The sequence below is a fragment of the Ostrinia furnacalis genome, unplaced genomic scaffold (assembly GCF_004193835.3).
Source record: "Ostrinia furnacalis isolate ACB-3 unplaced genomic scaffold, ASM419383v2 OfSCF1453, whole genome shotgun sequence".
NCBI lineage: Eukaryota > Metazoa > Arthropoda > Insecta > Lepidoptera > Crambidae > Ostrinia > Ostrinia furnacalis.
In genome coordinates, this window is record NW_021131692.1 from 42763 (window position 1) to 66843 (window position 24081).

The window sequence follows — 24081 nt, forward strand, 5'->3', positions numbered from 1 at the left end:
CATCTTTGCAATATTATAAAACGTATGAAAAAGGTTGAAAAACACTGCTTTACGTGAATGAGGGCTATCGTTTTAGCGCTCACCAGTTAGCGCCACTGTAGAGTAAGGTCCTGTCACTTGCTAGTAGCGAAGACAGTGGCACCAACTGGTGAGCGCTAAAGTGGTAGGAGGACTATCGCATTTGCACTCATCAAGATGGCGCCACTGTAGAGTAAGGTCCTGTCAATTGCTAGTAGCGAAGACAGTGGCACCAACTTGTGAGCGCTAAAGTGGTAGGAGGACTATCGCATTTGCACTCATCAAGATGGCGCCACTGTAGAGTGAGGTCCTGTCAATCGCCAGGGTTGCCAACTGTTAAGTATAAAAACGATAGCCCTCAATACCTCCAGTTGTCGCCGGTTCAGTGCTCGTCATCAGAGTCCGGCGGCGTGGCGGGCGCGGCGTCCTGCACGCGCTTAAAGTGCGCGAGCACGTCGAAGTGCATCTGGAGAGACTGCGCCGCGCCTGGTTGAGTGTGCAGGTATCTGCGGATCTGGGGATATGGTTTTTGAGAATTAATGTACTTTGTATCCTACCAAGTTTGACGTAAAGTTCAACTTTGATAAACTAGTACGGCCAGGCCTGTTCATCTCCGCGAGTTTACATCGAAAACAAAACACGCACGATGCCCACCTACAGGATACTATTTGACAAGGCCTCACATACGAGCGAACAGTGACTCACGCACGTGTATTCTTGTGTATGTGATGGAAGAAAATAAAGAAAATGGTGTACTAAATACTGTGCAGTATTTAACTGCCTAAATAATAATAAAAACAGAATGTACATTTTTAAGTTGGCTCAAGACACTGAGAAGTAAATAAGTAGTTAATATTATTCATGATAATTCATGCTGATTCATGTATTTACTCCGCCATTTTCCGCAGTTTGGCACCTCACGTCACATCATTTTACCGAAGTCAGCCCTATAGCTTCGGCGCAGTGCCGATCACTGACGTTTGTCAACAAAATGGTGCTTAACTCTTGAGACAGGCTAAATTACACCATATTGTTAATGACATTGAGCATACATTTTTTAAATACCTTCGCGAAGTAAAACTTCTGTACGTAGTACTTATTATTATTCTGTGGTACGGCTTCCAAAGATAAGACTTGTGAAGAACAGTTTAACCCTTCAAGCCCCGCGAATTGGGACAATAGATTAGTCAATCAGCTGCGTGCACTTGCTGTTTATTATTATTAAGTGTATTATTGTGTTTTTCTAATAAGTGAATTTGTATTCTTTTTGAAAAATTAATGTCTAAAACCATTGTTACGCGGACATACGAGTATGCGACCGCTTGGGGATCGATGGGATAAAGGCTAAACCTTTTTGGGCAATATTCAGTGTAATTTTTTGGAACTTTAGCAGAAAGAGAATAAAGTTCAAAATGACACGCGGATTATTTAAAAGTTACGCGGCATTGCACTCGCAGTGACATTATTGTGTACCTTGGCGCCGAGTTTCTTCAGCAGCCCAGTGAAGGCCTTCTCCTCGCGGCCGATCCACGGCCGGCCTTCGTCTTGCACTTGGTACGGACTCACGTGCACGTAGATGTTCACATCTTAAACAAATAAATTTAATATAGACTTATTCCGTGTAACAATAACTTGAAACGTAGAATGTCATGACTGCACATTTTGGCATCTTTTTCAGGCATAGTGCAAAGCTGAGTTGCTTTCTGCGTACAACGGTGCGGGAGGGGTGACATGGCAAGGCAACACAGCATACACTTGTCTGAAGTTTCGCTGACGATATGACGTAACAAAAACATCATTCTGCACACCTCAACTATTGCAGTAAGTTTGCAATAAGTTATGTGCTGTTCTAATAAAAACTGGGGCCCCGATTACGCAAATTTTTTTTATCTTTAACGTGCCCGGACGACGAACGAACATCAGCTGTTTTGACAAATCCGTATCGCGGTGTCGTTTTGACAGCTAGTTGAAACGAAGCATAGACGTAAACGTAAAGCTAAATATCTCATGTGACAATGAAAATACTAGGTAGGTACGTCCATTACCGTGATACCGAATTTGCACCTCAGCTGGATTGAAAAACGGAGCGCAACTGGAGAAGAAGTGCGTATGTATTGGAAACGTTAAATATTAGCGTAATCGGGGCACTGTTTTGCAAAGAAAATGTCGTTATAATGTAAATATAATGATGAGGGTAGTTACCGAGCCGTGTGAGTGTCTCGAGTAGGCTACGCGAGGTGATCCAGGTGTTCTTGCCGCCCGCGTGGCCGCCGTCCAGCCAGTACATCGCCTCCACGCGCGAGATGAACCTACGGAACGAATGAATAGAATAGAAAACTTTTTATTTGAAAGAAAGGTATACAAGCGGGCAAGACGTAGATATATGCAGAGAAAAAAAAAATATTTCTTTCACAAGGTTTCTTTGGTTAATAAGTAGATTGGAGCCTCCATTTAAGCAAAAAATGCCTGTGTTTGGAGGGTCCGCTCTTCCATAGATGTATACAATTATTAAACCTTATAATTAATTACATAGTTTTGTTCAATATCAAGTGTTATTGTGCAAGAGAATATGAATGTGTGTGTGTGTATTTGTATGTATGTATGTGTGTGTGTGTGTGTGTGTGTGTGTGTGTGTGTTTATCTGCGTCGATTATACATAGATATAAAAAACAACACTATTTTACAAATCATGAGATTCGAGAGAGATACACAAGTGGACAGATAACTGCTTGTGCCCCTTTGACAAACATCAAGCATACATCAAGACCGCCAGGGCGTCTTGAAACTGAATTTCAGCGGGGGCCCTCTGTTGTCACGGCGTACCCCTGCTGACAAAGATGCAAGAGGAGAAAGAAGTCCGGCAGCAGGGAGAACGCAATGATTGAATGAGCTGTGGTTATGTTATTCGTTTTCTCACTCTATAACCCCTGCTGAAACGAACGAATGAACGAACTGAGTACTGCCATTTGTTCTCTCACTCTACCTACGCTCGAAACGAATGAGTGAACGAACTGTGTTACTACGTAACACCATTTAATTTTGGTCTCGCGCTCTACGAACTATAGATGGAGAATGGGAGAAGAGAGTCCGGCTTAGTATCTCCATTTTCTTCAAGCAACTAAATTTTCAGTATAAACATCTTATTAGTTGAAAATTTTTTGGTTTACCCGCCACGTAAGCGTACTAAAACGCATTTTTTGACAAAAAAATGACTTAACCTTTAACTGGTGACAAGCGGTCTCACAGGCCGGGCGGCGTCAGCGAAACATCGTTTCACCCCCTTCCCCGTACTTCCCATGTTTCACCGCTTCAGTAGCTTCAAGTTTAGTTGTGTCTACGCCGTAGATAAGGATATTTGCATCATTCAGCTCCAAATCGGCAAGTTACATCGATGTAAAGTTCAGCAGCGGTCTCTCAGACCGCATGTCACCAGTTACGTGACATTTTTTTCATACAGTTTTTTCGTATTTTTACAGTTTTTACTTGCGATTGATACTTAAATAACTCCAAAAAAGAAGCGTAGGATCATTAGTTGGGAATATAGTGCCATACTTTATGAAACGACTTGAAAATTCGCCAGTTGAAAAATATCCGGAAAAGGAAGACTCAATTGGGTCGGAAGCCGAATATGTTCCTGAAAACATCGTTCAGGAGCAAAGTGACCATGATTCGGAAGCCGAAGAAAGTGTTTTTGAATATGAAGGACCAATTGACGAGAATCAGCCAGAAAGTGAAAATGACGGTCCACTTTATGCCAAACAATAAATGCCCTGACAGCCAATAAAAAATACAAAAGTTTCACCACTGCCAGTTTTCTAAAATGATAGGTTACCTATGTGTGATAGATTTTTTTAAATTGATTATCATTGGAACTATAATAAAAAATACTAATTTTGTTATAATTTGTTGATTTAAATTTCTTTATTTGCGATTATCGATCTCATCTCTAGTTTTTTTATTTTTATTACTACATATAATTTAACAGCAAGTTCTGCATTAAAAATGATATTTAGAGTTTATTATTTTATTTCAATTTAATTCTTCTATATGCTAGTAATCTGTTTTTAAAGATTGTGGTATGCTACCTTACCTAGTTTCTATGCTACAGTCTTGATACGGTAGCGGCCTCTCAGACCGTACGTCACCAGTTACGTTACACAAAAACCATGTCACCAGTTAAAGGTTAAATACAAAGCATTAATCTTGAGCGAAACCCGTACCAAGATCCCTCTTGTGAATTAGAAGGAGTAAACGGAGCGAAACCAGAAATTAAAACTTATAGAACTCATTTATTTTTGCAGATAGACTTTTTACACGTCCCAGTATTAACCCTACCACTGCTTCGGGACAATAAATGGGCCAGTGCTGAGAAGAAGCAGCGCAAGAAACTCAGTCACTATTCGATAAGGACGGTCTATTAGTTAATGGCCTCTCGAAAATGGTCTGTTATTTACTATTTATGTCTCGCCTGAGACAGTGTCTCCAGTGTGTCTGGAGTCCGGACCCACCTCATCATGTGCAGGTCGCCCGGCGTCAGCGTCTTGGTGTAGTGGAACTCGTAGATGAGCTGGTTGAGCACCACGCAGCCCTTGCTGAAGCCCACGAGTGTCAGACGTGTCTCGTCCAGGGACAGCGTGTCTCGCCACCACAGCGGGTCTGTCTCACTGGGGTTACAAGGTATGTTATTAAAGGTCTAAATTATTGGGATCTAAAATTATTTTTCACATAATAGGCAGTCTGGGACTCAAATCTACGCGGGTGACTGCTCTAAGCATTGGGCAAGACCATGTCGAAGTTATGTGATTTTTAAGAATAGGTAGATACTTAATTGAAAATTTTCCTGAAAATTTGTTGAAAGAAAAGTGACAGTGGAAAATATTTTGAGACTCTCATTGCGTAGTCGACAACAAGAATCAATTCACAAAAATATTACACATGTCCTGCACAATAGGTATTGTATAGTGATAATTTTATTAATAACCGAATATTGTAATACCCTGTTAGGGTTCATTTGAGGATGTATACGTATGTATTAGCTTAAGAGCGTTGTCACATTTTTCATGCAGAAATCGAGAATTTGGCAGATTTCGAAATGATTTTAGTCATATAATTTATTGTTATAGCTTCTTTTGACTTATATCATCGTAATTATCATACGTTTTTACGGAATGTCTATTGACAAAATCTCGTTCAAATTGGATTTTTGCCTACGAAAACAACGAATTTCGAAAGCCCGATTTCCAGGTAACTCGCGAAGGCACAACTTTGNTCGCCAGGGTTGCCAACTGTTAAGTATAAAAACGATAGCCCTAAATACCTCGCAGTTGTCGCCGGTTCAGTGCTCGTCATCAGAGTCCGGCGGCGTGGCGGGCGCGGCGTCCTGCACGCGCTTAAAGTGCGCGAGCACGTCGAAGTGCATCTGGAGAGACTGCGCCGCGCCTGGTTGAGTGTGCAGGTATCTGCGGATCTGGGGATATGGTTTTTGAGAATTAATGTACTTTGTATCCTACCAAGTTTGACGTAAAGTTCAACTTTGATAAACTAGTACGGCTTCAAAAGATAAGACTTGTGAAGGACAGTTTAACCCTTCAAGCCCCGCGAATCGGCACTCGCTGCTTATTTATTATTGAGGGCTAGTATTACGATGATTGAAAATAAGTATGGCACATGGATAGTTCCACTATGGGCAATATGTCAAAATGATAAGTTTGTTCTTCAGTTGAAGGTTATCCGAAGGTGGTAAAATCAGCCCTAATGTATTAATGTGTTTTTCTAATAAGTGAATTTGTATTCTTTTTGTAAAATAAATGTCTAAAACCATTGTTACGCGGACATAACAGTATGCGACCGCTTGGGGATCGATGGGTTAAAGGCTAAACCTTTTTCGGGCAATATTCAGTGTAATTTTTTGGAACTTTAGCAGAACAAGAATAAAGTTGATATGAATATGAAAAAAAAATTCAAAAGTTCAAAATGACACGCAGATTATTTAATTTTAAAAGTTACGCGACATTGCCATCGCAGTGACATTGATTTGTGATTTTACCTTGGCGCCGAGTTTCTTCAGCAGCCCAGTGAATGCCTTCTCCTCGCGTCCGATCCACGGCCGGCCCTCGTCTTGCACTTGGTACGGGCTCACGTGCACGTAGATGTTTACATCTAAACCAAAAACATAGGAAATTAGATGTGCAGTCGCTGTACTTAATGCTATTGTTAAAATGCGGATGAATAAACCTGTTCTCACTCTTCCCGTGGATATCGGAAGAGGAGACTAAGGCTGCGTTTCCACCAGAAATGAGGATGCGTAGGGATGTGTTTGTAAAGAACCGATAGTATCGCTTCATTTACCTCGCGTCGGAAACGCAGCCTTAGGGATATAATGTGAACAAGCCTCCCCAATCTATCTGGTCAGTGTGAGGAGTATAAGCCAAATCCTCCATTTGTCTCTGGCAAATTAGAGGTGGTCGTGCTCCTACGATGGAGACCAGATCTGCTGCGGGTAGTTATAAATATAATGATGAGGGTAGTTACCGAGCCGTGTGAGCGTCTCGAGCAGGCTGCGCGAGGTGATCCAGGTGTTCTTGCCGCCCGCGTGGCCGCCGTCCAGCCAGTACATCGCCTCCACGCGCGAGATGAACCTACGGAACGAATGAATAGAATAGAAAACTTTTTATTTGAAAGAAAGGTATACAAGCGGGCAAGACGTAGATATATGCAGAGAAAAAAAAAATATTTCGTTCACAAGGTTTCTTTGGTTAATAAGTAGATTGGAGCCTCCATTTAAGCAAAAAATGCCTGTGTTTGGAGGGTCCGCTCTTCAATAGATGTATACAATTATTAAACCTTATAATTAATTACATAGTTTTGTTCAATATCAAGTGTTATTGTGCAAGAGAATATGTATGTGTGTGTGTGTGTGTGTGTTTATCTGCGTCGATTATACATAGATATAAAAAACAACACTATTTTACAAATCATGAGATTCGAGAGAGATACACAAGTGGACAGATAACTATGTACTTGTGCCCCTTTGACAAACATCAAGCATACATCAAGACCGCCAGGGCGTCTTGAAACTGAATTTCAGCGGGGGCCCTCTGTTGTCACGGCGTACCCCTGCTGACGGAGATGCAAGAGGAGAAAGAAGTCCGGCAGCAGGGAGATCGCAATGATTGAATGAGCTGTGGTTATATTATTCGTTTTCTCACTCTACAACCCCTGCTGGAACGAACGAATGAACGAACTGAGTACTGCCATTTGTTCTCTCACTCTACCTACGCTCGAAACGAATGAGTGAACGAACTGTGTTACTACGTTACAACATTCGGTCCCGCGCTCTACGAACCATAGATAGAGAATGGGAGAGGAGAGTCCGGCTTGGTATCTCGACATTTCTATTTTCTTCAAGCAACTAAATTTTGAGTATAAACATGTTATTGGTTGAAATTTTTTTAAGTTCAGCCAGTGTGCTGTGTAAATGCTAATAATTTTTTGACAAAAAACGACAACTATTGCAAAAACCGTACCAAAATCCCTCTTGTAATTTAGAAGGAGTAAGCGGAGCAAAACCAGAAATTAAAACTCATAAAAAATTAATTTATTTTTGTAAATAGGCTTTCAAAAAGCACTTTTTCACGTCCCAGTATTAACCCTACCACTGCTTCGGGACATTAAATAGGCCAGTAGTGCTGAGAAGAAGCAGCGCAAGAAACTCAGTCACTATTCGATAAGGACGGTCTATTAGTTAATGGCCTCTCGAAAATGGTCTGTTATTTACTATTTATGTCTCGCGTGAGACAGTGTCTCCAGTGTGTCTGGACCCACCTCATCATGTGCAGGTCGCCCGGCGTCAGCGTCTTGGTGTAGTGGAACTCGTAGATGAGCTGGTTGAGCACCACGCAGCCCTTGCTGAAGCCCACGAGTGTCAGACGTGTCTCGTCCAGGGACAGCGTGTCTCGCCACCACAGCGGGTCGGTCTCACTGGAGTTAAGAGGTATGTTATGAAAGATCTGAATTGCAAATGAACATTGTTATTGGGATCTAGAACTTAGCTTCATTTCATCGACTCAAGTAGGACTTAAATCTATGATCACCAGGCGTTTGCTCTGGGTTAGAGCTCGACGAATTTAGGCGATTATTATGTTAGTTGAATTTGTTATGCCCCTTTATTTTTAGGGCTCATGGCCCAGCAATTGACAGTGGAAAAGAAACTCATGATGTGACTAGGTGGACCGACGATCTGGTGAAGGTCGCGGGAGGTGTCTGAATGCGAACGCAGCAAGACCGGGCGTTGTGGTAATCCTACGGGGAGGCCTTTGTCCAGCAGTGGACATCGTTTGGCTGAAACGAACGATGTGACACCAGTACGCCAACCCATTTGTTTGTAGACATTGAAAGAAATGCCTTGTGTAATGATAATGAAGTCAACTACCCAAACAATTCATTATTTAAAGACATCATAGCGGATTTTTGGTAAGTGAAATAGACATCAACAATTGTAATAGTAAAGATACAATGGGGAAGCCCTCAATGAGATAAAGAATAAAAACAAAGTAATGTAAGATTCACGACATCCATTGGAACTAAACCTACTCACGGCTTGTGTTCGCTCGCGCCGCCTTCTTGCGTGCCGTCTCGCGCCGCGTGGATCGACGCGTTCTGCGCACAAATATACTTTATGTTGCAGCTGATAAAGTCCATGATGCTTTGAATAACGTCTCCGAGGTTCACTATCAAAACAGTTGGGAGAGTCGTGGACGGGGACACTAAAGCCTGGTCCGTGAGCACGTAGAATTTTGTCCAATGACCCCAAGCTACCCATCCTTATCGCTGGCGCATAATTATATTGCTGTCGCGACTGTGCGACGGGCGCCCGAAGTGAGTGTGCGAGCGTGACAGCAACATAATTACGCGCGAGCGATAAGCATGGGGTCATTGGACAAAATTCTACGTGCTCGCAGACCAGAATATAGTAAAAACACTCGATTTAATACCAGTTTGGTTATGACATTTCAGACTTGAAAGAATCTTATTGAGCTTTTGGGCATGTTTAGTTGTATCGGTTAGTTTCAATCAATCCAGAGTTATGTTACGACATCCGATGTTAAAATCACATGTAACTGAATTTTCATTTAATTTTGTTGAATCCTCATGAATACAGTTCTGAATGATGACTTACATGTAAATCTTCAATGTCGATTTCTTCAGGCAGCGAAATAGATGAGACAGCTTCTAGCAATTCTGAAGTGGGCAGGGCTTTTAGTCGAGTGGTCACTGACTGCAGTAACCTGTGATAAGAAGATCATTATCAATTAGATAATTATTATAGACGACCTGCTAAAGGTAGGTACTTGAGCTATGATGCCAATCATATAGGATTTATTTATTTATTTATTTATTTTATTTATTTATTTTTTGGGAAACATACAGTTATAATATAATTTAACTTAGGTGCAGTAAAACAACACATAAACCAATTAAGTTTCCAGAGTAAAATATACACATAAAGTTGGGCAAACCATTATGAATATTTTGTTGTGAAAAATATTACATAAAAAAGTAAACAATGTGACAAAAGAAAAATCATCAACTAATTAATAAAGGAGCGAACTGCAAAAATCACCTGACGCTTGCAATTTAGTTGCCACAACAAGACAAATCTCGGATCTGTTTTTTAAACTTACTTAAATTAGACCCAAGTATGTCTAATTCTTGGAATTGTTTGTTGTAGCAACGGCAAGCGCGAGGCAGAAAGGTGTTGAAAGCATAATTATTTTTTCGATTCGATTCGAATCCCATTGGTCTGTATGAAAAGCAAGTCGAAATGGTTTCTAATTTACGTAGGTAACATTATTTGTTTATTGTCTGCTCTGTACCAGGCACCCACATGGTCGAAAACCAATGACAATTGTTAGTAAAGGTACTGTACCTTTCTAGGTGATGAAGCGCGCTGTGTGTAGGCGTGTGGTCGGGCACGCCCGCGTTGTTGCTGGGCACGAAATTGTCGTAGCAGCTGAAGCTCTTGTACTCTATCCTGAAGGCAGTAGAGTTCAGATTCAGACAGACGATAAATACTTAGCTGATACCAGTATCATTACCAGTAAAATTGAGAAATAATTACCATTTCATCCACAGGACGTCCACTGCTGAACATAGGCCTTCCCTAATGATTTCTATATCGCCCGGTTTTGTAGCGGCCTGCATCCAGCGCCTTCCTGCTATCTTTATGAGGCCGTCGGTCCACTTTGTGGGTGGATTTATCACGCTGCATTTTAAGGTACAAGGCCTCCACTCCAGAACCTTCCCACCCAATTGAAAAGTACCGGCTATGCTTTTCGTCAAAAAAAAACTGTTCCTGTGAGATTTTATGTAGTTGTGATAGGGGCGGCGAATTCGCAACAATCATTTATATTATACTGTAATGATTTACGCAGTTGTATAATACGACCGATATTGCAACAAAAAGTGTATACACTTCTCTACCTAGAGGGCCGCACGACGAGGATGTGTGTGGCGGGGAAATTGAGGCTGAGCATGCGCGCAGTGTTCTCCAGGTTCCACTTAGCGTAGTTGCGGTTGTCGCGGTGCGCCTGCATCACCTCCGGATAGTCCTGGCGACAGATTTATAATATTAGTTCAATGAAGATCACGTGCAAGAATATAAGACAGGGAATTGAATATAAGACACATTTGATAAGTATAGTATCTTTCAGTACAACGATCGTACGACTGGGAGTACATTCGAGTGCGATACGCCTGATCAGTAGTGACACCAGTCCAGCCTGACCATACTAGAGTTTCAGCGCGAGTGGGCTTTAAGTACGCACCTGGATATCCCCGCTGTCGTAATAGGCGAGCGTTTGTGGCGCATCATCATAAGGCGGGCTATACAGCTTTTCTGGCATCGAATATGCCCGCCATAAAGATAAGCGTTCGTGGCGCATGGCGCATCGTTGGACAGGTGCAGCTTTCCTAGCATCAGCAACTCTGAGTACGCACCTACAGTTCCCCTCCGAAACCAAAGAGCCCAGAGCAAGTACCCGCGCGCTCTCCCGAGATTCGGTTCGTACGCCGTGAGGCAGGAAGAACCATGGGTTGTGGTGGGTTAGTTCCCCTCCGAAGTAAACGAACGTGCGAAACGTATTCGAATTTAGTCGCAAGTTTGAGTCTGAGTAGCAATCGAGATTAAGCACCTGCACGTCCCCGCCGAAGTAGACGAGCGTGCGGGGCGCGTCCCCGGGCGGGCGGCGCGCGGCGGGCTGGAACAGCGCGTCGTTGAGGCGCCCGTCGTGCCCGCCCACGCGCCGCAGCCGCAGCGGCAGCATGGCGGCGCTACTCGCGCATTACTATAAATAATAAAATACTACTTATTTATTTCTCTCACAACAGATCAGTAGAAAGAAAGAAAGAAAGAAAAATATTTTTATTTAGTCCTAACATCCTTAGACTACTTACAACAATATAATTACTAAGTAGGTACCTAGTTAAATTTGAACCAAAAATGGTAGCCACTCAGCATATGCTATGCCCTAGGTCAAGACCTAGAGTATAACGCTGGTATTCTGTGGCAGCCATATCAAGTGGGAAGACATTAATATTTAAGTTTTACACAAAACAAAAAATAAAAAACACAGTGCTCTTCAAGTGTGTGTTGTGTATGTAATGTATATGTGCATGTGTGTGTTAGTATTATTAATCCTACCTAGGTCATGTAAAAACAACCAGATTGACCACAGCCCTACGTATTACTAATACTTGGGATCGGTACTATACCACTGCAGTCGCTCAGAATCCTATATATTTTTAAGATATTTACTTATTTAGAAAAAAAAATATTAGTTTACAAATTTTCCTGTTCATCAAGTAGATATTTTCTCAGCCGTCGTATACTTAGGAAATATACTTAGGAAATAACATTTCGGATATTTTAGCTGTTTAACTATAGATCAGCATTGTGAGATTACTGAGGCCGAGACCGCACTCATCGCGATAACATTCGGGCGACAACCGAGCGATGTTCTTGCGACTATGCAAAATAGGACCGAAGTATACGCGAATACTCGGCTACACACATCGCGATAGCTCGAATCTTCGGTTTATCGCAATGAGTGCGGCCTCGGCATGACAAACATTTGTTTACATTATATGTCAAGTTTAGCATAGGCCTTAAAGTTAGGGCCTCCGCTATAACTCGCGCGGGCGCGCGAGTCTGTATAAAAAAATAATTTAACAATGTAATCCAATGTACTACATGATGCAATGAATAAATGAATAAAAAAAATGAATAAAAACAGTGCATGCGTGTGACGTAGTATCCAAACGTGTGTGGTGACACTCCGTTCACCCGCGCTAGTTTTAGCGTCGGCCCTTAGCTTCTAAAGAACCATAATCGAGAAGGTCAATGACTGGCAGAGATGAAGAAGCCTAATCCTATACCTATAAACTATTGATAAGCATTTTTATATCATATAGGACAGGTGCAGGCAATCATAAGGAAACAGTAAGAATATGTTTAAAATATTTAACTTTATTCACAAAGAAGCACATAATACATGTTTTAGTATAATTAAAACTACACTAATCATCCATTCACCAAAATAATATAATAGTTAAGTTATAAATACTGTTAAAAATGCAGTTCTTTACTTAAAATAATATCAATAAACTGTAAAAAAAATACAACTTCAATCATTTCAGGTTTCTGGTTTGTTTATGGTGGTAGTATTTGGTATCATTCATGCAAACAGTGATTTTCAATGTGATATCATCCAGGCAGTTTTTCAGGTCATCTCTTAATTCTCTGACCTTGACTCTGACATCCTCACACATCAGGTTGTAGCACATGGCCACCAATCCCATGCCCAGTAGCACATAAATGAAGTTGATCACTAACTTCAAGTGTGACCCTCCAGCGGAATCCGCAATATTGGCTCCCGGAACAAAATCCCCAAAACCAATTTTGCACAAACTAATAACACAAAAGTATGTCGAGTCCAAATAGTTCCATTTCTCCCAAGCCCCAAACATTATAGTCCCAGTCAGTATGTAGAAAGATATGACCCATAAACAAGCTGTAGACGGAACTGTTATTTTTCTCTTGGGCGCTATCTCTCCATCTTCAAACAAGGCATCATCTCTGCGGCTGCATTCATGGGCAGTGATATACAGCCACTTGAAGGACTGTGCAAGAACTTTGCCCATGTTACAAAAGTAGAGAATGTAGATTGGTATACCAAAACAGGCATATGCGACAGTAACAAGCTTCCCCCATACAGTCTTGGGCACAACATTGCCATAGCCTATCATAGTGAATACTGACAAAGAATACATCAATGCAGCAGGAAATGACCAGATATCTTCAGCTGTTCTGCCACTGTACCCTGTATGAATGGCGGCAGTTATGTTACTCTGAAACACCTTCAGCACCTCATTAGCTTTCAGCACAAACGCTGTCTCATTGAAAACATTCATTGACACAGTAATGTTCCACAATCTTTCGGCACAATTCTGTCTCCACTGCCTTACTTCTTTCAGCTGTTTATCTGGGCTGTCTTTCTCGATGTGCATGAAGCTAACTGCGCCCAGTATCGCGTAGCACACGACTAGCGCGCCGACTCCCACTTGGGTAAACATAAAGGCTATAAATTTTCTGAAACAATCTTTGATTTTCTCTCTGGGGTCACTGCCAGCCGTGGAAGAGGAGTCCCTGCTCCTCATGGAGCCGTGGAAGCTCGAGTGCAGCGGATGGTGGCGGTCCATGGCGGACTTATGGAGTCTTCTCACGCGATCGGCAATCTCTCCGGACGAAATAACGTAAACTACTCATAGTTGCGAGACGTCGACTATTTCGGGAACCCGGCTGGCAACTCGCCAAGTTAGTTTGATTACAAAACACAGTTTTTATTTACATCAAACAGCGATACTATTTAAATGTAAATAGAAAAAAAAAATATATGTGCGTTGTTTCGTCGGATTTTGCGAGAATTCTACTTTTGTCAAGTTAATTTTTATTGTGATAGTCGCCGATTAGTTTTTATTGTGATAATAATTAGTAAAGAGCTCAAATCACGGATTAATATTTGAAACTCACAAAAATAATGCGTAATTTTAAAATTAATAAAACTTACCAAAAGATCGATCCTTTGAATTTTAATTACGGTTTTTCTTGATTAACACGCAGTGAAATTAACGTTTAGGTACAAAGTTTAGTCCTTGACTGAAATGCAGGGCACAAGATTTATTTGAATTTTATCATTTCGATTTTATTCTTTAATTTATTACAAAATGTTCTGAAAATTCAGAAAATTATTTCGTTGACATTTTTTTGACTGATTTTTGACAGATTCGAGGCCCAAGCAGCGAACCCGAGCGGACCAATGAGGATAGGTCTTGTTTTTTTTTTCCCGATTTAAACAGAGCGATAGAAATACGTCACAGAGCATTTGAGTAGATGCGAGATTTTGAAATTCGTTCTTTGCGTAGATTGAAGTGGTTTTAGTATGGCAAGAATTTTTATCGATTTTAGCCATCTGTCAAAATCAAAATTCACACGTTTTCTTGGCGTTGTTTGTTATCCGGCACAGATTAGAGAGTATGTCTAAAGACAGATAGGAAACGGCCCTAGTATTGGTTGAACGATAAACAAACTAGTACCGAGCTAGATTGTCCAGTAGGTGGCGCTGAATACAATATGGCGTCTGCTGCCCACAGATTAAATATACCTGTCATACTTTTTTATGATCCGTTCCTTTTCATGTATTGCGGTTAAAAATAAAACTATTGAAGTATCAAATGAAACTTTATTGATGAAATATAACATGAAATATTTGTTTACGAAAATCAATAAGCATTAAAACTATTGGATATTAAAAGATTACAGTTACTATTGTGATTACAGTACATTGTTTTAGTTTTTACATAATGTACTCACGGCTGGACATTTGTATGTAACTCATACAAAATAAGTTGCGTTATGACTTATGAGTATTTCTCAAAAAAAATGTACGTAACGAAACGGTAGTAACGAAATAGTAAGGCCATAAGGCTTGTTATACATAGGCGAAATATTGTGAATGCTCTTCATTTATTCAATTCGAAATATTTGTAAGTATGCACCCAAATACGGGGTAATATTAAGGGGTTAGAAATGAAATAAGGGAGTAATCATTCATACTATTTTAATAAAATTATTTTTGTTCCATCATGTTTATCCATTTTGAGCCGTTCTCTGTAAGCTTTTTGCAATGATATTATATAAAAACAAAAGCAGATATGTTATAAGCGCTCGCGTTGTGAATACTCAAATACGTCCCAATTGGGACGTCTTGTGTTTAGTCTTCGTGTGGCCTGCGTCGTGCGCAATCGCGTGCGTACCACACTGTAAGTTCCTGTGTTCTTACCAAAATAAATAAAAAATGCCATCGTGTGTGTTTCGAAAGTGTACCAATTATGATTCTAAAGTAAACAAAATACAAGGGATCTCTTACCACATGTGATTATGCAAAATTATTTAGNTGTTATCCGGTATTGCATTTTTACTAAAGTTTACCATAAAATTCGTCTGTTATTATGTAAAATGTAGTGGGACTTTAATCCGATGTGTATCTGCAAGTATTTGTCTGGTTTTGTAAGTATTTAGAACAAATTGTTGCAGAGCATTGGGTTTGCTTTCGGATGATGGCTGCACAATCGTACGGATTTATCTATGACAAGGAGTCGCCGTAATTAGAACCAGTTGATAACGCATTATTGAAGAAATGGAGCGCCGTTCCATAAATTTATTGTGTTTAAATATTTAAATTTCCGCCTGAAGTAATAAATCTATGCAACCGGCATGCTTGTGTGCTTGTAGAGAAGAATGTGGGTGTAAAACGAGCGGTGTCTTTGTATTCGCAAGAATGATTCTCCAGAGCCTTTTTTTACCCCATAAGGTACCAGCGTGACTTACTTTGTCAACTAACATTATGTTTGCTCTGTTACACTTGTTACAAAACAATATATTTGTGATTTCAGGAAATAAAACCTTAAAAATGTAAGAAAAAATACACGCTATTATGATTTTTGCAATAGCCCCAACATCAGTATTCATTTGATGACTTAAAATATCAATAGATGGATCATACATAGAAATATGGCTGCTCTTTCAAAGTGGGTCCCGGTGGGGATGACCTCAGACCAGCCTCAGTTCAATCATCTAAAGCTCACCACCATCGACAAAATCGGTGGCATCTACTGCCGCATTTGTCACACAAAATTTGGAAATAAAAAGGAATATGACACACATTACCTAAAACATGATACTGGTAGCAAAGATATTACGTACACATGTGTTGTTTGTTATAAAGACATAGTTGGCTACCCCAGTTTTCGAGGACATTGTTACACAATTCATGTCATGAAAGATAAATTTAGGTGAGTACAATACAATTTCATTACAATATTTTGATATGTTTGTAGTATAATTGTTATTTATTTTATATTACAAGCTATTAGAATTTAACTGGTATAATGTACTTGCAGATGCACCCATTGCAATAAGCAGTTTTCAAAGCAAACAGCACTCGTCAGCCATTATGAATCTTTGCATCAGTTCAAATGTTCAACATGCCATGTTAGGTAAGTTCCAATACGTTTTGCTAAATATGTTTTATTCATTATGGAAGATAAACATTTAATTTAGTAAAGATATGCGCTTGTGTTAAAGTTAAACTATTTTATTATTTCAGATTCCAATCCCAAAAAGATCTTGCCATGCATCAAATTTGCCACAAGAATGAGCAGTGTAACCCACCTTATAACTGTCAAATTTGTAACAAGCAGATTGAGGATACGAACGATTGCGAGCAACACATTGAAGACCATTGCTCCATCTCTTACTTCTGCCCGATTTGCGATGAGGGCATCAACGAAATTCAAAACGCTACTAGTCACCTGGCTAAGCATTTTGGCGATGTACTTATTGAAGACAATGAGTCCAATTCAGATTCTGAGGGCCAAGAATTTTCAAACGATAGCTCCATAGACATCCTTGGCGGTATATTCTGTTCGATCTGTAAAAAAACTTATAAAGCCAGACCAGATTTCGATAATCATTTCATGTTAGAACATGACGATAAAAAAATTATTTACGGCTGTAATATCTGTGCAAAAGAGTATGACAAATACTTTGTCTTTGCTAACCACTGCTATAACCATTATACCAAAGACAAATTCCAGTAAGTATTAGATTTGATTTGATTTTTTCTTTACTACATTTTCAAAGTATTTTTTTTTACAATAGTATGAAACATGTTCAGCCTTTTCTGCAATTGCGAATTTTCTGTGTTCAAAAATTAGATTTTTTGTATGAAATACCTACACTTGACAGTAGTAGAATCAAAGTGCTGTGCGATTATTGGTCTGTATTGGTGGTGGATGGTTTTTTAGACTTTTTAGTCAATTCTTCTAACAACCTAAGTTATAAATAAAAATTGAGATATAAAAGTTTAATTTATTAACAATGCTGAGCACTTACAGTAAAAATTATAAACACAGCACTGCTTAGTTATGGAATTAAAATATCCTGTGTTACGCATGATAAACTCAAATTATAATACTTTCGCAATTTTAATCTTAATTGAACAAACTGCTAGTATTGCTACTGCTGCATTAGTGGCAGAATACCAGTATACATCCTATACTTGTGCAGTGGACTTGAATACTCGAGTTATTGTTATTTGCGTGGTCAGTTCAGTCGGCACATATTTGATGTACTTGAAGTTGGTTATCCTTACCGTTAGATAATTACTGGCAACTTGTGGTGGCTGAGTTTGTTCCGGCGTTCCTTCTCAGCACTTGCCATATGTTTGCCCAAAAGACAACAAGTGCCCCTTAAGGGCTGCCTTTTTTTACTGTATTTGACATTCATAAGTGCCACCAGTGGTCAAACATGAATATTTTTGATTTTGATTTTAACTGCTGAGCGTCTCCGTACAGGTGCGAAGTGTGCTTCAAGAGCTTTCCCCGGCTGTCCCTGCTCGTGATTCACATGGAGGCTCACTCCAGAACGCGCGACGGCGGCTTCCAGTGCCTGCAGTGCGGACACGCGCTCCAGACTGCCAGGAGGCTCCGGGATCACTATAAGACCGAGCATGACATCTGTTACAGCCAGTGTCCGGAGGAAGGCTGCGGCAAGATGTGAGTGATGTCATAGATATTTTTTTGATTTCCAGAATATGATGGAAGCCTATGCTGTGGACAATGCATGAGGCGGTTGACAAAAACTTAATCCCTACTTGTTTTTATCTGCATAATAAATTCCTGTAGTTTTATTAATTGGATAGAGATTGATCAATCTAGGAGCTGCAGCAGCAGTTAAACAATGCGAAAATTTTTATACGACATGTCTAAATAAATTTCTCAGGATTCTGTAACCAGCATTCATCGCCTTAACTGTGAAGACCGCACCCTGTTTGAACTTAAAAAGCCACCCCAATACATAGACACTGGCGCGTAAATAGCGCTTATATTTTAGCGGTAATAAACGCCTAACTGACAATCATCTACTATTACCAGCTTCGCAACTGCCAGAGAGCTGCTGGTGGATGCTATAACAACACGTTCTTTAGATTTAAGATCGTCGCTCATTTATCAACCCGCCGTAACCGTATCAACTGCAGGCGGTCAGTAACAGTATTCTGTGTATGAAACTCCATACTTCAATGCACACTTAAGGCCTATTCAGACCTAAGCGGTATTCGCTACCATCTGCGGCAGAGAAAACCCAGTGGGTATGCGGTAATAATACTGTTCAGACCTAAGCGGTATTCGCTACCGTCTGCGGCAGAGAAAACGCTCTAGTAAATACCTGAGCGAAACCCGCGTGGTATGTGCCTCTACCCACAGCGGCAGCGCATATCGCTCAGGTTTGAATAGGCCTTAATCCGCACCGTAACGTAAACGCCTCGCCTCGCGATTGAAAGCGCGCGAAAGGCGATGCAAAAAGCGATACGGTTGATGCCTTTCCTTCCGAGTTGATATGTCTGCATTAATTTTGAGTGACTAGCATGACCTCACTGATAACCAACTACCATCCCCAGCTTCGCAACACCCAAAGAGCTGGTCCTCCACCGCAAAGAACATGCTGGTGGCAACTGGTGCCAGCAGTGCGGCCTGCGGTTCGCGTCGCTGGCCGCCTGCCTCAAGCACGTGCCCGTGCACCGCAAGAAGCGCTACTCCTGCCCCGTGTGCAAGCGCTGCTATGGGGAGAAGTACCTGCTCATGAAGGTAGGCCTGCAGAAGACATAGCTAAAACCCGGTCTGTGAGCACGTAGAATTTTGTCCAATAACCCTTAGCTACCCATCCTTATCGCTCGCGCGTAATTATATTGCTGTCGCGACTGTGCGACTGGCACCCGCAGTGAGTGTGCGAGCGCGACAGCAACATATGTACGCGCGAGCGATAAGGATGGGTAGCTAGGGGTCATTGAAGAAAATTCTACGTGCTCACGGACCAGACTATAGAGTCTAATGTCGCCAATACAAGCCAGATGTGTGGTCTAAATAGATATGTCACAAATCAATTGAGTGTAAAAAAGACGTAAAAGTGTCTGTTGAGTTGCAAACACGTCACTTTAATACAACCGACCCCTCGATTATCGATTAACGAAGTACGTAAATACTATAAGATACTCCGCAGACTACACTTATCAGTTTAGTCCATTTATAATTTTTATGAGGAATCGGCCGATACCAAATCGGTGTAACGTGCGCACTTCTGATTATGTTAAAATAATTTATTCTATCGAATTAGGTTATTGACCTTGTATGTTGGTGAAAATAAATAAATGAAAATGTTAATACGAGNTGATTATCTTTTTTTTTTTGGACTATGGCGCTATCTACCAATTCTATGATAAATACCCTCAAATCATATAGTGGCAAAACGTTTCACAGATTGATAGTTTTTTTTAAAATCGTATTACCAATAATTAGAGAGAAAATGATCATTCAGACAGTCTGTTGACTTAAGTATAGACTTTGAAGACTAATAACTTAAAAATTACTTGTTTCTTGCAGATTTTTTTTGTTGCACATTATAATTTGGAATGTTTACTTTCAAAATTCATCAGATTTAATGCGAAAATAACATATTTAGTTTTTCACCCTCGGTAACATTTGTCATGGAATGACCCAAATATGAATTTAATTTCCTAGGCACAAGGTTTAACTGGTGAACATAGACTTCCCCCAATTACTTCCAGATTGACCAGTTAGTAGCAGCATCCAGCAAAGCAGGGCATATAGTATGCTGAACTGACAGCCCATGACTTACGGGAATAAACCATATTTTAGACCTGTGCACTCGCACATTCGAATTCGTAACAGATAAACGCAGTCTCATTAACAAACATCTACCATTCCCAGCTTCGCAACGCCCCAAAGAGCTGGTCCTCCACCGCAAAGAACATGCTGGTGGCAACTGGTGGCAACTGGTGCCAGCAGTGCGGGCTAATTAGAGCGTATTATGCTATAATAGCCTCGAATTGAAGCCACGATAGCCGAACAGTGAAGGGGTCGGACTGGCTGACTCGTGATCAGGGGAACGCGGGTTCGGTCCCCGCCGCTGCTCGACTATAGTTTTGAGCTCACTCGTAACAAGCACATTTAGCTTAGTACGAGGGGCTGACGGGACTATTACTAATTTGTGCAGTAACAAATTACTAATACATTTTAAAATAACACGTTCTTTAGATTTAATGACCGACATAACCTCGCTGACAATCATCTATCACCTCCAGCTTCGCAACACCCAAAGAGCTGGTCCTCCACCGCAAGGAGCATGCTGGCGGCAACTGGTGCCAGCAGTGCACTATGCTATAAATAACACGTTCTTTAGATTTGGTTTCCAACATAATTTCCCTGGTTTTTTTACTCGGAAGTTCTATATGGAAGCCAATCGCATTCCTTTCAACCGAAATAGGCAGTTGTTTGTATTCAGGAGCTGTGTAGCCAGATGGTTGCTATGTCGTTCAAGGCGTTGCTTGTAGGATACAGAGGTATTTTTTGTTTCCCCCTTCGACTGTAGGGATTTAATAGTATTATATTAAAGATGACTTTGACATCCCCAGCTTCGCAACACCCAAAGAGCTGGTCCTCCACCGCAAGGAGCACGCTGGAGGCAACTGGTGCCAGCAGTGCGGCCTGCGGTTCGCGTCACTGGCCGCCTGCCTCAAGCACGTGCCCGTGCACCGCAAGAAGCGCTACTCCTGCCCCGTGTGCAAGCGCTGCTATGGGGAGAAGTACCTGCTCATGAAGGTAGGCCTGCAGAAGACAGCTAAAGCCCGGTCCGTGAGCACGTAGAATTTTGTCCAATGACCCCTAGCTACCCATCCTTATCGCTCGCGCGTAATTATGTTGCTGTCGCGACTGTGCGACTGGTACCCGCAGTGAGTGTGCGAGCGCGATAGCAACATAATTACGCGCGAGCGATAAGGATGGGTAGCTAGGGGTCATTGAAGAAAATTCTACGTGCTCACGGACCAGGCTTTAGTCTTGGGGATAACTTGGGTCCCCAGGGTCTTGGAACTCACAATGAATTCAACCAAATGAATATAGGAGTAGGTCGAAATATACATACACCAACAATCAATGGGTAGTGGAGAAAATTTTATGAACTGTCAAAGGTAGGCCCTAGGCGGAAATATGCCGCTTTGATCTACGCGATGCACTATAGTCAATCACGGTACTTATTTATTGCATTCTATAAAAATGAAAAGCATACCTACAGTGATCGAAATATAAACCCTGTTGGGCATAGAAGGGCACAATATCATAGGGCGGGTCTTTGCAAGTAGGTTAGTAGATATAGAAGTAAAAAGTGATCATAAAAACAGAAGAAGCTTGTTGAAGAAGTACAAAAAGCTAATAATTTTACTAATCACAACCTATCATTTCTCCAGCATGTGACCCAGCACTTCTCTGCCGTGCTCCACGTGTGCAAGATCTGCGGCAAGGTGTACTCGCACCGCCACCGCCTCATGCAGCACATGAAGGTGCACAACGAGGCCAAGGTATCATTGACATTTAGGATTTTGACATGTAATGCTTCGGCAGACAAACGCGGGGCAGTAGCAGCGCAGTTTGAATGCGGGCCCGCGCAAATTGTAAAGCAAGAAACTCTTTGAAGTGTGTCACACCAAATTTGAACGCCGCGCACGCGCTCCAACCGCACCGCACTGCAACTGCCGAACGACAAACCAGGCGGCGCGGGAGCGGGACAGAAGCGGCGCGAGCGCGGGCCCGCGCTGTTGTATTACTATGGCGGCCATATTAGCATGACACACCCTCCGGGTGGTAGCAGCGCGTTGAAAGCGGTTTTCGAATATTGAATTTTTTGACAACCGCCCGCGTTGCAACTGCTTTGAAACTGCGCTGCTTTCAGTGTGCCTCAGCCGCGCTGCAACTGACCCGCACTGCTTCTGACCTGCGTTTGGTCTGTGGGAGCCTTTAATCTGCTCATTATTACTTTCTTTTAATATTATCACATGCTTTAACATTTGTATGCCGACAAGGCTGATCACGGCTTGAAAACATCTTTTGCTTGTATACCTTACTCCTTACCTGTGTTTCAAAAATAAATTATTTGTATTTGTTAGGAGCACGCCTGCGCCATCTGCGGCAAGGGCTTCGCCAAGCTCTACCTGCTCAAGCAGCACCAGAACATCCACTTCAACAGCAAGCCCTACAAGTGTTCCAACTGCCCCAAAACGTTCGCAAGCGTTCCGAATCTGAGAAAGCACATGAAGAAAATCCACAACGTCACGCAGATCACGTTCAACCATTACGAAAAGCCTGCAGAAACTAGCAACGAGAAGTTGGATGTGAGCAATCCGTCTAGTTCGGAGATGTCTGTCGACGCCCCGACCAGTTTGGAGGAGTCGGACGAGTCGTGCGGCTGGCGCGCTGATGACACCTTAGATGAGCTGATGACCCTGGAGGAGCTGGATCCGCTGGATACAAGGGCTAAGGAGATCAGCGAGATCGAAGCCGACCTCTGGGTGCCGAGTCCGATGATGCCCACTGGTGAGTGTGATGTTGATTATTCTTTTCGTGTGTTACAAAATGCTTGAACTTGAATTAGTAAATTTTAAAGCAAACGCCATTTTTTTAACGTTTCTTGTCTTTTTGGGCGCTAACTTCATACTGGTGAGTCCTGATGTTCGCATATTTCTCTTTTAGTCACCTCTTGCCCACTGACGAAAGCTACCAGTGCCTGGCGACAAGCTGTTTAAGTACCTACATAAATTATTTTGAAATATAATTCGCATTATCTCACCGGTGGGTGGCGGTCACTATACAATTGTAGTGGTCACCGACTACTAGTGGTCGCCATTGCCCACTAGAGGCAGCTATCGACCACTCACTCGTGGCAATCATCCACTACTTTCGTTTGCGTACTAAAGGACGTGGCGCGTGACATACACCGGTGGCTGTGCGTTTGCGCGGAGTCTATATTAGGCTCGTCCTTGCTAAAGTCCGGTCGCCAAGCAGATAGAATTTCGTCCAATGACCCCAAGCTACCCATCCTTATCACTCGCGCTTAATTATATTGCTGTTGCGACTGTGCGACACGCTATGCCGCCGTGAGTGTTCGAGCGCGATAGCAACATAATTACGCAATATACGCAAGCAATATCCTAGTAGTTTGAGGTCATTGGACCAAATTCTATCTGCTCGGCGGCCGGACTTTACTTGGCGGCCAAACACTCGATTGCTTATTCGCACCTTGTTTCCAGCCACCCCAGTGCCGCTCCCCGCCAGCGTGCCGTGCGAATACGGCCCAGAACTGGTTCCTCTCGACGAGCACTGCCTACCGCACGCGCCGCCACAGCTGGTGACTCAGCCGCGTTGGCCGCCAGTCCTCACCAAACTCGCCGACTGCGCCTACGCCGACCTGGCCTACGCGGATTTAGCAGAGGTGATGAACGCCGATATCTATTAAATGTTTGTAAAATTAACGGACCGTGTAGTGCTGTTTTTAATGGGGATCCGCGCGAAATTTGCCGCCAGGTGGCGCATCTGAAT

At 41.9% G+C, this 24081-nt stretch overlaps 3 protein-coding genes across 7 annotated transcripts; 1 reads left to right on the forward strand and 2 right to left on the reverse strand.

Moving 5' to 3' along the window:
• Window positions 1–280: 280 nt before the first annotated feature.
• Window positions 281–14380, reverse strand: LOC114352793 (UPF0565 protein C2orf69 homolog). Of its 3 annotated transcripts, none has more exons than XM_028304524.1 (10): window positions 14145–14380; window positions 11211–11363; window positions 10501–10628; window positions 9947–10051; window positions 9197–9305; window positions 8615–8676; window positions 4527–4682; window positions 2221–2327; window positions 1492–1604; window positions 281–532 (listed from the first exon to the last, which is right to left on the reverse strand). In XM_028304524.1, the coding sequence occupies exons 2-10, from the start codon at window positions 11340–11342 to the stop codon at window positions 401–403; spliced, it is 1044 nt and encodes a 347-aa protein (XP_028160325.1). In that variant the 5' UTR covers window positions 11343–11363; window positions 14145–14380; the 3' UTR covers window positions 281–400. The 3 variants fall into 3 exon arrangements, with proteins under 3 accessions (XP_028160325.1, XP_028160324.1, XP_028160326.1); XM_028304523.1 differs by lacking the exons at window positions 281–532; window positions 1492–1604; window positions 2221–2327; window positions 4527–4682 and adding exons at window positions 5327–5485; window positions 6065–6177; window positions 6550–6656; window positions 7843–7998 and having other exon boundaries at window positions 14145–14379; XM_028304525.1 differs by lacking the exons at window positions 281–532; window positions 1492–1604; window positions 2221–2327; window positions 4527–4682; window positions 11211–11363 and adding exons at window positions 5328–5485; window positions 6065–6177; window positions 6550–6656; window positions 7843–7998 and having other exon boundaries at window positions 14145–14378.
• Window positions 12646–13997, reverse strand: LOC114352792 (TWiK family of potassium channels protein 7). The gene has a single exon (XM_028304522.1). The coding sequence runs from the start codon at window positions 13774–13776 to the stop codon at window positions 12706–12708; it is 1071 nt and encodes a 356-aa protein (XP_028160323.1). The 5' UTR covers window positions 13777–13997; the 3' UTR covers window positions 12646–12705.
• A 1157-nt stretch (window positions 14381–15537) lies between the features above and the next one.
• Window positions 15538–24081, forward strand: LOC114352791 (zinc finger protein 883). 3 transcript variants are annotated; one of them, XM_028304519.1, is made up of 9 exons: window positions 15538–15947; window positions 16030–16428; window positions 16537–16632; window positions 16743–17231; window positions 17992–18192; window positions 19095–19281; window positions 21957–22067; window positions 22653–23079; window positions 23793–24081. In XM_028304519.1, exons 2-9 carry the CDS (start codon window positions 16148–16150, stop codon window positions 23996–23998), a joined length of 1998 nt encoding a protein of 665 aa, XP_028160320.1. In that variant the 5' UTR covers window positions 15538–15947; window positions 16030–16147; the 3' UTR covers window positions 23999–24081. The 3 variants fall into 3 exon arrangements, with proteins under 3 accessions (XP_028160320.1, XP_028160319.1, XP_028160322.1); XM_028304518.1 differs by lacking the exon at window positions 19095–19281 and adding an exon at window positions 21126–21312; XM_028304521.1 differs by lacking the exon at window positions 19095–19281 and adding an exon at window positions 21126–21312 and having other exon boundaries at window positions 15538–15643.

Coding starts and splice junctions, on each gene's coding strand:
- LOC114352793 (XM_028304524.1), bottom strand. CDS start 11,342: ATGCTGCCGCTGCGGCTGCGGCGCGTGGGCGGGCACGACGGGCGCCTC. Junction 8,677..9,196: donor TCGACATTGAAGATTTACAT/GTAAGTCATCAT, acceptor ATTTGTGCGCAG/AACGCGTCGATCCACGCGGC. Junction 4,683..8,614: donor GGCGCGAGCGAACACAAGCC/GTGAGTAGGTTT, acceptor TTGTAACCCCAG/TGAGACAGACCCGCTGTGGT.
- LOC114352792 (XM_028304522.1), bottom strand. CDS start 13,776: ATGGACCGCCACCATCCGCTGCACTCGAGCTTCCACGGCTCCATGAGG.
- LOC114352791 (XM_028304519.1), top strand. CDS start 16,148: ATGGCTGCTCTTTCAAAGTGGGTCCCGGTGGGGATGACCTCAGACCAG. Junction 22,068..22,652: donor AGGTGCACAACGAGGCCAAG/GTATCATTGACA, acceptor TGTATTTGTTAG/GAGCACGCCTGCGCCATCTG. Junction 23,080..23,792: donor GAGTCCGATGATGCCCACTG/GTGAGTGTGATG, acceptor CCTTGTTTCCAG/CCACCCCAGTGCCGCTCCCC.